The 13,321-nt window shown below is 34.2% G+C and overlaps 2 protein-coding genes across 3 annotated transcripts; both read left to right on the plus strand.

Moving 5' to 3' along the window:
* Positions 1-577: 577 nt before the first annotated feature.
* On the plus strand, positions 578-6,551 carry LOC124439979. 2 transcript variants are annotated; one of them, XM_046990286.1, is made up of 13 exons: positions 599-916; positions 1,370-1,467; positions 1,826-1,929; positions 2,164-2,238; positions 3,069-3,200; positions 3,402-3,542; positions 4,142-4,234; positions 4,304-4,367; positions 4,442-4,532; positions 5,621-5,708; positions 5,798-5,878; positions 6,028-6,146; positions 6,296-6,551. In XM_046990286.1, the coding sequence occupies exons 1-13, from the start codon at positions 753-755 to the stop codon at positions 6,390-6,392; spliced, it is 1,347 nt and encodes a 448-aa protein (XP_046846242.1). In that variant the 5' UTR covers positions 599-752; the 3' UTR covers positions 6,393-6,551. The 2 variants fall into 2 exon arrangements, with proteins under 2 accessions (XP_046846243.1, XP_046846242.1); XM_046990287.1 differs by lacking the exon at positions 6,296-6,551 and having other exon boundaries at positions 578-916; positions 5,798-5,877; positions 6,028-6,140.
* A 396-nt stretch (positions 6,552-6,947) lies between these two features.
* On the plus strand, positions 6,948-13,064 carry LOC124439972 (ATP-dependent Clp protease proteolytic subunit-like). The gene is made up of 7 exons (XM_046990281.1): positions 6,948-7,090; positions 7,648-7,719; positions 7,929-8,025; positions 8,291-8,334; positions 10,644-10,787; positions 12,355-12,460; positions 12,804-13,064. Exons 1-7 carry the CDS (start codon positions 6,956-6,958, stop codon positions 12,935-12,937), a joined length of 732 nt encoding a protein of 243 aa, XP_046846237.1. The 5' UTR covers positions 6,948-6,955; the 3' UTR covers positions 12,938-13,064.
* The last annotated feature ends 257 nt before the right edge of the window (positions 13,065-13,321 follow it).

Consider the following 13,321-nt stretch of genomic DNA (forward strand, 5'->3'; position numbering starts at 1 on the left):
GAAAGCAAGCTCTTGCGATGCTGAAGCGAAAAATCAATAAGAGAAATAATAAGCAATTATTGGATGAGGTTGAGCATGATATCAAGAATTATTCAGACCGAGGTCAATGTTTTTTGCCTTAGCTTCGCTTCTTCAGATAACATTGTTACATTGACCTCGGTCAATGTACAGTGTCCTACAGAAATGTACAGTGTCCGCATTCAAAGCTATGATATCAAGTTTTTGTCACAGATTATGTGATTTGTGCTTAAGAGCAAACGCAGAGCTACCATCATATGTATTGTAAGTATAAATTAGGTTTATACCGTTCAACCCGTGTTAAACACGTCCCGAGACCAAAAGAGAAAAAAAAGGTCGACATCGAGCTATTTGGGATAGAAAAGGTCAAATTAATTTACAATCTTGTTATCATCCTTGACCTTTCCTCTTTATACCCACGACTTTTTACCCATCGGCCATCGTCTCTCGCAGCTCAACTAATTAATTTGTCACTGGCGAATTTTCATCGTTCGCTTTGCTGATTGGTGGCTCTTCATCTGTTGCTAATTTTGGAACGATTATGTCATTTATGATACTATTTGTATCGTCGTATCCACTGACATGGCCGTATCTCGTATGTAATTACTACTACCACACAATGGTGAGCTAGTAGCTGCTTGTAATTTGACATGAATTGTCCAAGTGGAAATATCAAATTGCGCAACGAACAAAGTTCAGTAATTTAATAATTGACTTGAATTATTTATTTAAAGATGGCTAATCACTGCAAGCGTATATTTAAATTTTTTCTTTTGACTCCTTATATTATTTGTCTTGGCAAGATGCTATGTGTTAACGAGCTGAATGGATTCCAGCAATCAGATTTTAATTATAGCGAAAAGTCTATCAGTCGAATTGCATTTGGAAGCTGTATGAAGTAAGGAACAACATTGCTTTTTGTACTAAATTGCGGGGAGAACAATGTGATCGTTAACGATTTCATCCTGCAAATCGTATCTTGTAAATCTTAGCATCAACTTAAAGCACAATTTCCTGGATTTGAATAGTCATGCATGGCTATGGTCTGAACTTCATGGGGGTTACTTGTTGTGGCCTACTTAAGGAAAAGTAGTATCCTGTACGTGGCATGACCTTTAGTTGTTAATAAGAAACTTCCTCCTGTTGAATAGATAGATATAGTGTACTAGATTTATAAACTGGTCTGCTATTTAGAAACTGCTTCAATAAGAGTTATTACTAATTTTCATTCATTATAACAGCATGAGAATGTGTATTAAAATGTGCCTTTATTATTACTTGTTTGAATCTCTTGAATGAATTAGGAAGATGAATGAATTTCAAAACATAACAACTAAGTTTTCAATTTCAGCGGCATGTTTAGTGGTTTAAAATGGCATCAGCAGCCACAACCTATTTGGAAACAAATTTTGCAGCAAAACCCAGATTTATGGATTTGGCTTGGTGATGGTAAGATATTCTACTACATCATCAGTTCTTGTCACTATAAATGTATTGTGTGTTATTAACAACTAGAATCAAAGAGTTTTGTTATTTATCTTACTGTGTTGCAGTGTATATATATGCAGTGTGTCTCGTAATATAGCAGGGTGAAAAAAATATAACATACGTATATGCACACTATCCTTTCCTGCCATAAAGTTTGTTTTCCACCAGAAAACAAAGTTCTTAAACATTGTATACTCTTGCTGATGTCACAAGAATTTATCAACAACAGTTATAAGTTGTGAAATATTTTGTGCATCTCATTCATTTTGTCTTGTTTACAAGAAATATATCCATACCATTAAATAATTTTGATTATTAGCTGTATATGGTGATACAAGAGTGCTTCCTCTTGTTTGGACACCTTCGCCCTTGGCATTGATGGCAAAATATTATAGGAGACAAAAAAATCATCCAGATTATCAGGTAGGAAATAGATGTTTGTGAGTAGTTTAAGACATTTTTCCCCATGAATAAATTGTACTTGTAATATTTAATTCATCCCTGCATGCGCATCCAAGGTGAATTGTGCTTCATGCATGATTATGAATTTATTCCTCTTCTAGATAAAAGATTTTTTTTGGAAACCTATGACTCTATGATAAAGTTACATTTAATAGGATATATGAATATACTTTTATGCCTTTGTTGAATGTCTAGGAATTTCTTAAGTCCAATATAAGCATACTTGGTGTTTGGGATGATCATGATTTTGGCATGAACGATGGAGGAATAGTAAGTTAATTATACAGTGTATATAGAAAAAATTGAACAGATAGGAAAATCTAAAGTAATCAGCGCACTACATCTGCAAAAATCTTTGATGCATTGGGTAGCTGGACTTCCAATCTTTCATATCACAAAAAAATTTTTTGCAAACAATAACCATTTTTAGTGTGAGAATTGTTTTCCCAAGAAGCACTTTTGAAATAGCTTGTGCATGAAAACGACAAAGCCAAAAAGCAATTGGATTACTTATGATTAAAATATGACACATGTTGTACAAGCTTACAAACTTTCGAGAAATTTTGCTTAACTGTTCACGAACTCTAGCCATCCAAGTTGCTGAGCCTACCATTTTGCCTCGAAATCTCATCAATCATTTATATTTGGATTTAAAACTTAAGCTCAAATTTACTCATAACAGATGAGGATTACGTATATCAAGATGACATTTAAAAACGAAAAATTTGAAATAATCTGCAATTTGAGAGCTAATTAACCGTTCGCGTACGCATCAGCCAAATTTCCTAAAACTTTCTTAGCTTGAACAACATGTGCCATATTTTATCCCTAACGTGTACCATTGCTTTCTAGCTGCGTCATTTTCGTGCGCAAACTATTCAACACAATTTTAACTTTAAAAATGGATATTATGTATTTGCAAAAATTTTAGTGTCAGTTTAACAATGAAATTGATTTTTGGGGTCCACACAGAAATTTTTGGGGGTGTCAAGTTTTGAATGTGGGTTTCAAATACGCATTTGAAAGATTCGTTTAGTGTTATTTCAGCCCCAAGATTCCTTAGCTGGAGTGTTTATTAAAAGTGACATAATCCTTTTTAGAACTTCTGGAACAGATTACAAACTCAGGACTTGTACTTTGATTTTCTTGACGAGCCACTAAACAGCATACGAAGACAGCGCGAAGGACTTTACGTTTCTTACATCTTTGGTAATGGTAATAAAGCTGTTAAGGTATTTATTTCAGATATTGGTGTAGCAGATTTTTGTTGTGATTGTTGTACTTGCGGTTGCTGTTTTTGTTTGTACTTATCATTGTTGTTGCTGTTGTGGTATTTTGGGGGTGGGGTGGTTAAAGCTAGTCATCTGTTCATGAAAGCAGATTAAGGCTTACCCCCTGCCCTTATGTACACTAATGTTATTGTTATATTTAAGATCATCATGTTGGATGTACGATCCTTTGCTGTGCATGGTAAGGAATGTGACATACTTGGAGATAAACAATGGCAGTGGCTTGAAAAACAAATGAGCGACCCTACACCTGTTGCTTTAACCATTGTAACCAGTGGAATACAAGTAAGTAAGTTTACTGGCTGGATATAAACATGTCATTTGCATTCAGTTGTTTAGCTTTGAAATTACGTGACCAAAAAATGCTCTTGCTTGATACTAAAAGTCATCAGAAATTTCAATCATTGACAGTATCTGTCTTGGTTAACTATACATGTAGCGAAGTGCTTACTACTCGTTTCTCTTTGTCATCCACTGAAAACGACTACGTTGACATAATTATTTCAATATTTCAGGTCTCCTGATATTTATGTTCATATTGTATATAAAACAAGGAACGGTCCCTTTCTTGTAATAAAAGCCTGATTACACAAACTGAATTTTTCATATCTTAGAGAATTCCAAAAATCGTTGTGCGAAGTTCATTTTACCTTCAAACTTCAAAAGCGAATAAAATAGCAGAATTCAATAGAATCATTCATAATTTCGTATTGCGCAGATAAAATTCTCGAGGAAAATTTTGTATGTGCAGAATCGGTGCTGGTGGAATTTGCCTACTCACCTGCATGTTTCGAGCTTTTGAGTCTATCGACTGAACGCAAAGCCGTAGCTTCTTATTTTAAGTTTTCTTTTGTTAAAAGATCATTCGTTTTTATGTGTGAAAGATTTTGTCAAATGCAATGAGAGGTCTTCAAAACTGGGAAGATTGCCCACATAGTTATGATCGCCTAATTTGGTTGACAAGAAGACGAGGAAAGGTGAAAAGTCTCTCTGTGAATCATTTATTTTTCAATTTCTTTCAAAAGTGAATTTTGTTTTTCATTCAGAGTATATTTTTAAGTGGTGATGTTCATTTTGGTGAAACTTCATGTCTCAATAGCTCATCATCAGGTTTGTCACAACACACAAGCTTTTTTATGTTAGTTGACATGACAGTTGAAAGTGCATTTTTTTTGTCACTGCAGGCTATCCATTGTATGAATTGACATCTAGTGGTCTTTATCTATCTTGCACCGTACCCATACTTAATGATGACCAATGTGCTTGGTCAATAAGGTAAAATAAACACAGCTTGTTTAAATATCTAGTTCAAGCCGATCTCTACGTAATCATTTGTGTTTCTGGCTGATAATTCATTTCATATAAAATGTTCGTGCCGAAAGCTTTCAAGCTTCTTGCCGTATGGAGAATTCTTCTTTATTCATATAATACGATATTTTTTCGCACACTGAAACATTCCTCCTGGATGAGTACTAATTGTCTGTCCATTCCCATCAACGTACACTAACTCACACACACAATGAGTGGGGCTTCAAAATTACATCCTAACTATTTGAAGACGGTATTTTCTATCAGCTTCTTGCTTGATTCGAAATATTTTAGCAAAAACTTGTATCGATGAAAAAGTCAGTTTGCCTTTGATAATGGGAAGCGCAATTTAACTCAGTGGGTGTGAGTGAGCTGTTGGAATACAGTGGTTGTGAGTGAGCTGTTGGAATACAGTGGTTGTGAGTGAGCTGTTGGAATACAGTGGTTGTGAGTGAGCTGGTGGAATACAGTGGGTGTGAGTGAGCTGTTGGAATACAGTGGTTGTGAGTGAGCTGTTGGAATACAGTGGGTGTGAGTGAGCTGTTGGAATACAGTGGTTGCAGTGAGCTGTTGGAATACAGTGGTTGTGAGTGAGCTGTTGGAATACAGTGGTTGTGAGTGAGCTGTTGGAATACAGTGGTTGTGAGTGAGCTGTTGGAATACAGTGGGTGTGAGTGAGCTGTTGGAATACAGTGGTTGTGAGTGAGCTGTTGGAATACAGTGGTTGTGAGTGAGCTGTTGAAATACAGTGGTTGAGGTTATTAATACACAGTAGAATTCAACAGAGTCATTTTCGCCTTAACGTATTTTTTTTGTTGATGAGCAGTTCATATGGACTTTTTATTTATATTTTTTGTGAAAAAATTGTTCCAGAAATCATGTAGACCAATCTATCCTCACACTCATTCCAATGTAAACATGCAGGCCCTGAACAATCAAAGCATTGATAACAGTTGACTCTTCTTAGAAAAATTATTTATTATCGCTTGTTTCAGGCTCATAATAAATATTGTAATTTTTACCGCTATTGTGTTCATTTATGTATTTCCCTTCAGGAATGCAATAGGGAATGATTTTAGGATAACTGAACCTGTAGTGGAAAGAAATTTTGGCTTAATTGAAATAGACTGGAATACATCTCCGGTACGCTTTGTCTCATTTTTTCAAAAGTGATTTCATGTGCAGTTTTCGCCTACCATCGATTAATATGTTATATGTTTTGTTGTTTGTAGGTGGAAATAAAGCTTTTAATATATGGAAAAAACGCCCAAATTGTTTCTAAAGTTGTCATTGACCTTGACCATATTAAAAAAGTAATAATATTGATATTAAAAATTGGTTGTAAATTGATGTCATTGGGATTTTTTTAAAGTATCTTCTTGTGTATCATAGTTAGCAGATATTGGTTTTGTGAGTTGTCCTTACTTCATGATTGCTAATTATAAAATTTTACTTTGTGTAGAAAATTACTGCGGATCGTTGTCCTGATGTAAAAAGATCTGGAGCATCTACCATAGAGATCTGTTTGTTTTGGGCAATCTTAGGATTTGTTGTAGTTTCTTTATTTTTAATTCCATTATGGTGAGTTTATCTTGTCAATTTACATTAAAAGTAGCACAAAAAAGGCGTTCACATCAATCGACCGCTCTCTTCTCTTCTCTGTGTGATATGTGGTTTGGAAAAGAACTAGTTTTGCTCCACGACTAACTTTTCTTTTTACTATTTTTTAGTTTAATAATTTTGTTTATAAAATTATTTATTTCGTTGCTGCGAAGAACTTCAAAAGGACAACAGAATTCTTTACGAGAGAAGCAAAAACGTTCATGAACTTTACAAAATATTTATTAATTATAGGTAACTGATTTTGCCATTCTCAAAGTGTGGTTATTTTATATTTGATTTGATAACGGGAAAGAAATTATTCTTATATACTTTTATAGTTATAAGCACGACGTTTTGATCGGTTAATACATAAATTTAAACTTCTGCTGTTGTTATTATTCATCTGCGTGTCCAGAAGACTATCCTTTCATCAAAAGTTCTTAACAATGTGTCAACATCTGTACATTTTGGCATTGTCAGGTTTATCTAAAAGTAAAAACAATCAAAAATTTATCTCAAAAACCGTTAGAGCACTTCGCAAGTGCATCAATTTTAACCGCCTGCGCAAAGAAAATCAAAGGTTTAAAATCTAATTTAATTCAATCAGGTGAAAATTTGAACTCTGTTATGCCTTGTTTTAAAATTTTAAACGCGTCAAAGTTAGACGTTTTTGTGGGTTTTCCATTCTCGCCAAACATAGGGCTCACAGCACTTTCGCCAAACAGGGCTTTCTCGCCAAACATAGGGCTCACTTCACTTTACATGAAGTAATGACAAAGTTTTCCAAAATGGCGAATTGTCGATGTATTGCAAACCGTTTTAGAAATATAATATTTGGTTGCAGCTCTAATACATTTATGAGATATATGCACACAACAAGGTACTCTCTAAATCCTATGGTTCCAATAGTAATCGAGCAAACGGTAGGTTGAAATCATGAAGGTGGAATGGTGGACTTATGACCGATAGTGGATAAATGTCTGATAAATAAGTTAATTAAACACTGATTAGCATCAATAAACCGACTAAAAGTCGACTGTCATAAATTGCATGAAAGCTCATTTAAATTACCATAAAACCGTGTTAGGATTAATATATTATATGTATTCTCTGATGATGGCTTTGGAATAAAGTCGAAACACGGTGCCATCCAGTAAACTGCTATAGTGGCGAGAATCTCTCGTCCATACGCAGTTTTAAGAGATTTGACTCGTCTTCAATCCCTGTGGGCTTGTTAGCTCAACAGGTAGAGCGGCGGACTAGTTTCCCGAAAGTGGGAGTTCAAATCTCGTCCAAGTCACATGTTTTTCATGTGCATATTAAAAAACCGTGTTAGGATTAATAAATTATATGTATTCTCTGATGATGGCTTTGGAATAAATTACCATAAGTTGTTGCTTTTATTTCTTGTAGTTCAATTAATTATTAACCGTTTACTTTTTTGCTGTATAATATTATTTAATGTTGGATTTCTTCACAGGGACGAGGGGAGCGTGCATATGACATATACTCTCGACTTTTGAAGGATCGCATTATAACTGTTATGGGCCCGGTATGCAAGATTTTTGGAGCAATTGCAGAATGCCCATCCACTCATACACATATAATATAAACTTGACCCTATCCCTAACACTAAAACTGAGTGGACTGGTATTCTGCAATTTAGCAAGATTTTTATTTTTCATGTTTCATTTTTAATTTGACAAGATTATTCAAGCTATTAAGACGTCATATTTATTTTTTATTAATAACGATGTTTAGATAACTGATGATCTGGCTAATATAGTTGTGGCACAGTTGCTCTTTCTTCAAACAGAAAGTGCTATAAAACCAATTCATATGTATGTAAACAGTCCAGGTAGTGATTGCATGAAAAATCATTTGTTTTACAATTTAAGCTGTACTTTGATGTCTCAAGGTATGTTCCCAGTGCTGTAGAAGTGGGGGAGGGTTGCTTGGGGGAGGAACCCCCCTTCTACCCTTCTACCTTTGAAATGGGTAATTTTTCATAATTTCATGGCTTCAGCTTCGTCAAGAGAGCCTCCTCTCTGATAAATTTAGTTCTACAGCACTGCATGTTCCTGTATTTTTGCTTGTTTACGTACTTTCAAAAATTTTCGTAGGTGGGGCAGTCACAGCTGGCTTGGCAATTTATGACACTATGCAGGTATCATACAATAATTAGTCATCCTTATTTCACTTCTTTTCCATCATTTCACTTCCACTTTATTTCACTTCTTTTCCATCATTTCACTTCCACTTTATTTCACCTCTTTTCCCAAGAGAAAATTAAAGCACTTTTGTCTCCACATGAATTATTTGAAAAATAATGTGTGACTTTTATCATTGTTGATCATCGACATTGCAAGTACATATTTGCATCTTAAAGAATTACATGCATATGTTTCAACTACATTATGATCATGCATCATGTGACATGTTTATGTTCCTTAGAAAGTATGCCATTTAAGCTCATAGCCCTGTTTCACGATACCTCAATAGTGCTATCCATTGGATTTTTGTGGAAGGGATTGTTGTATTTTCATTTTTAATTACTTTTTTATTCTATGGATTGTCCATTTTAAATGGTGGCTTTTTGGTTTCTTGAATTGAAAAAATTTCCATTCATTGGAATAATCTCCAAGCTCCTTCTCACCAAATGTAGTGTTAAGCCTAAAAAATGAAGACATGTTTTGCAAGACATCTGTACAAAATGAAATAACATCTGTACAAGTGACTCAGCTTTTCATTTGCATGTTTTTCTAATCAGTGTCATGTTTTTCGTGACATATTCTTGATCAGAAGTTCTAAAATAAGATGTTTGTTACCAGTCAGTGGGACAATGCTTTCAATCATTTTTAAAAACCTTCAACTTTTAGCTTGAATACTCCACTCGTTTTAAGTGATAAAATGTTAAAACGTGCACTTTGTACCAAAAGGCAACATTTTGTGTTGCTTACTAAGACGATACTAGCTTGTGGCAAAAAAAAAAACTAATCGTGGTTACTCTGATAAGTTTGTGTGAAGGACACACGGTGCAAAATAATTTTTTAATTGTGAAAATTTACATTCACGTTGCACCAACATGAAACGAAGGCAGTTTTCGCTCCAACTTTTTCTTCAAGTAAATTTCACATTCGGAGTAATCTACTCGTATTTTTAAGTATTACTCGTATTCCATGATCACTTGTACTTTGGTTGTTTGTTCTTACAATAATATTCTTTGTTCAGCTAGCTTCCCCTCTGGTTTTATTCTATTCTTTCAAGAAAAAAACTTGATAAGATTGGTCTTGTTATAGAAAATTGCTTGAAATTTGCGCAATATAGTCACGTCCATTGTTAAAGCATCTCTTCTTTTTCTTGGCATTTTTTTCTTTATATCGATTTATCTTTGTTGACATTGAAAACATACTTTGGCTCTTGTTTTTTTCATTAAGACTCGTTGATATTACACTACAAGATATTTCGTATGTATAAGAGACGTGCGTTAGTTATTTGTACACTTAGCTAAAAAATGGTGTACGTCATGGCGTAATTTTATAAATATGTAGTGATCGATTGGTGAATGGGCAATACCATGTCAATTTGTATTTGGAAAATGTATAAGTATAAGACATCATTGCTTATGGTTGCAGAGAGTCGCTCTTTTTCACAACTAAACCGTGAATTTTTGTTCAAGCGAGTTGATGAGAATTGTTTGAGGATATTTCTTGATGTCTGTGTATGTCCTGTCAAAACAGTGGACATAAGTTATGATATATTTACTGCATTCTGATAGACTTTTCCAGACCATCGCAATGGCTTTCCGCTATAAAGAGCGGCTTTCAGATTTCTTTTGCACTGGATAGATTGATCAAATCTTGGCCACATTAAATTGAAGTCTTGAGAGGTTTTTCAGCTAAAAAATCAAATTATTCTTATCTTTGAAGGTCTTTCGACATTAAAACAGATTGTTTAAACTTCTAGTTTTTGCATAACGCCCAAAGATTTGATGAAGCCAAATATATTCTCATTAATTTAAGCTACAATCTTTTATTCGTCTTTGATTAGTCTGTTAAACTGATTAGATCAAATAAATTAAAAGATGCTTTTCATAAACCTGGGAACTTATCCAAGTTTTCACCACCACTATCGTCATCAGAATTTTTGCTCTTCACCTTTCATGCTGGTGATTACTCCACGGTTACCTTCATTTACAATCATTTTGTCAAGAACTTAAATCACTTTTTAAGAAAATTGACAAATAAGACGCAACGAAGCCACTGTTTGAGATTACCATTTTGTGAGATTTGAGACTAGCTACTTGACCAAAATCTTTGCTTCACTCTCACAAGTTCCCCCTTCAGTGGTACTGGGGTCCCGCTTTGGGCCTCGGAGAATATTTAGTACTGTGAAATAAAACATCTTCCAAATGAAAATGAAGATTTGCACCCGCAATTAAAATAAAGTTAATCAAGTTTTAATGATATTTTTTAGTACATTCGTCCTCCGATTTCAACGTGGTGTGTTGGTCAAGCATGTAGTATGGCGTCATTATTATTGGCTTCTGGAGCCAATCAGTTACGTCATGCTTTGCCTCATTCTCGAATCATGGTTCATCAACCTCACGGAGGGGCTTCGGTAATGAATTAAAGTCACTGTATCATGATTTTTCACTATTATATAAATTAATCAAACGGTTAGCATTCCATGTTGTGGATACAACTTTATCAATGGTTTCTAATTAATATTTCAGTTCAGGTTGTCTTTGGGTCAGCCATCAATAAACATAGGGCACCCAATTTATGTCCATAACGTGGAACAATTTTTAACCTCGCAACATCGTTGTTAACCATTAATTTACATATCATTTATATATATATTCTCAGGACTATACCAACCTGGACGATCTACATCTACAAACATATAATTTAAATATATTTTTATATTTTCAATATTTATATGCCAGATGATTGACATATGTCATATGATTGGCAAGCAAAGTGATAGCAAAATGATTGACTAAAGAAAACGTCAATAATTTGACATTTCAATGCTTATACGTCAACTTATATCAATATACAGTAGAGCCTGTATTAAGCGGCACTGTATCAAGCGGTCGCCCTGTGTTAAGTGATCATATGGCAAAGTCCCGAAAATTTCATAATATAAATGCTATTAAAGAGACCTTTATTAAACGTTCACCTCTATTAAGCGGACGCGGTCACCTTTTCCAATGTCCCAAACTCAATTTTTGATTGTTTTGAAACTGTATTAAGCGGTCAGGTTAAGTAAATACACCCCATAATAAAATATATAATTAAATATTTTTTTGGTAACATGTCACTTATATTGTATACATGTCTTTATATTGTATTTATCTTCCGTAATGACTCATAAGAGCCAACAATATTTTATGTTTGTGTTGACGAATTGCACCAGCAATTTAAACTTTTCTTACGCCCTTCAGCCATTGACAAGAAAACGTATCTTCAAAAAAAGGGATATACACACGGAATTTAACTACCTTCTCTGTCGACACGCTTGCCGTTTATTATTTTTCAGCAATTTGAGCCGTGACATTTTTATGTGTACTATTTTTAATTTCAATTTCAAATTAAGAAAAAATTGCTTTATATAGTGTTGTTATTTGGCATATATGCTAAGGAACAGTACCGATTAGTTCAACTTAAGTTGTATGAAATATTACACTTAGCCCGTCTGGTGATTTTCCTAAAGACCTGTATTAAGCGGTCAACCTGTATTAAACGGTCACACGAGAAATCCCCAAGGGTGACCGCTTAATACAGGTTCTACTGTATATTCACACATGCAAATGTTGACATATCTGTCAATCATATAACCCAGCAACATTGGTGTTTAGCAAAAATGTCCGTGAAACAATTTTAGGTTGTTTTCAATCTCTTGTTGGTTTTGTAAATATGGCTCTTGACAGAGAATTTATACTAAATTATAATACAGTAACTATAATAATGAATGTCTGATTGGATGGAATTATCAAAAATGGTGTCATCCATTGCATCTCTCGTTTTGAGTGTTCAGATTGACTGAAGTGTCATTCTTACATAACTCTGATACTTCGAAAAAAAATTTAATGGTCTAAAAAATTTCGAGTGAAAAGGATTTGGATAAAATCTTTTTTGCGTCAATTGCGTTTTGTCTGATTTTTATTTTTCGTTTTGTTTAGGGTCAGGCCACTGACATTGCTATTCAAGCTCAGGAAATTTTGAAGTTAAAAAGAATAATCAACGATATTTATTCAAAACATACAGGACAGTCCGTCGATAAAATTGGTAAAGTATACCCACTATATTACGTATCAAGAGGGATATTTGAAGTATTCTGAGGTTTGGGCAGGCGCGGGCTTAAAACAAGAGAGGCATCGCAACAGAAGGGAATGGAGATTATTCTTTATATTTGTACAGACTGAACACTCAATGGGACTTTGTGTGGTCAGCTTTTGCTTCATTTTTGACTATTTAGTGTAATGTTTCACAATAAGGTAGTTTGATACCATTTTTGCTATTTTATAGAACTTTTCTAATTTCACTCATCAATAAACTAAAATATTTTCTGTTTCGATCATTTGGGAACCTTTTTGGGTCTCGGTTTTATATATATTTTCTGTTTTTCTAGAGGAAGCTCTAGAAAGAGACAATTTTCTTTCCCCAGAAGAAGCCAAGGACTTTGGGTTAATTGATCGCGTTTTGTCACAACCACCAAATAATGACGACGAGAAACGCGAGAAACTTAAGGAGGAAACTTATTAAATAAAGTGTCAATCTTGTGTAAATTGGTTTCATATTTATAATAGTTTTGTTCATATGGGATTTTTACTCATGGCAGTTAAAAATTTGCAATGCCTGACTATACTATGGTGAATTTTAGTTCTTCAAACTTTGGTCTTGTTTTGACTTAAGTCTTAATTGCTATCATACGAATTTTTTCACAACTAGAATTCATATTTTGGTTATCTGATTATGTCATTTAAGCACATTGTTGTATTTTCTCGCTTGTTCCCGCCACTGAATCCTGTGTCTGGTCTGGTCTCCGTCTCTCCACTGACCGAAAATGACCATTGCTGCAATTTTATCGAAACACCCCCCGTGTTCTTCTATTGTTATATTTATTCGTGAATGCTACGAAATGGCACA

The sequence above is a fragment of the Xenia sp. Carnegie-2017 genome, unplaced genomic scaffold (assembly GCF_021976095.1).
Source record: "Xenia sp. Carnegie-2017 unplaced genomic scaffold, XeniaSp_v1 HiC_scaffold_2, whole genome shotgun sequence".
In the NCBI taxonomy this organism is placed as follows: Eukaryota; Metazoa; Cnidaria; class Anthozoa; order Malacalcyonacea; family Xeniidae; genus Xenia; species Xenia sp. Carnegie-2017.

What these genes read in the sequence shown, in the direction of transcription:
- LOC124439972 (XM_046990281.1), top strand. Translation starts at nt 6,956, where the DNA reads ATGGCGAATTGTCGATGTATTGCAAACCGTTTTAGAAATATAATATTT. An exon ending in AACCTCACGGAGGGGCTTCG is followed by an intron (nt 10,788 to 12,354) that starts GTAATGAATTAA and finishes CGTTTTGTTTAG; the next exon opens with GGTCAGGCCACTGACATTGC. An exon ending in ACAGTCCGTCGATAAAATTG is followed by an intron (nt 12,461 to 12,803) that starts GTAAAGTATACC and finishes CTGTTTTTCTAG; the next exon opens with AGGAAGCTCTAGAAAGAGAC.
- LOC124439979 (XM_046990286.1), top strand. Translation starts at nt 753, where the DNA reads ATGGCTAATCACTGCAAGCGTATATTTAAATTTTTTCTTTTGACTCCT. An exon ending in GCATTTGGAAGCTGTATGAA is followed by an intron (nt 917 to 1,369) that starts GTAAGGAACAAC and finishes TTTCAATTTCAG; the next exon opens with CGGCATGTTTAGTGGTTTAA. An exon ending in TCTCAATAGCTCATCATCAG is followed by an intron (nt 4,368 to 4,441) that starts GTTTGTCACAAC and finishes TTGTCACTGCAG; the next exon opens with GCTATCCATTGTATGAATTG.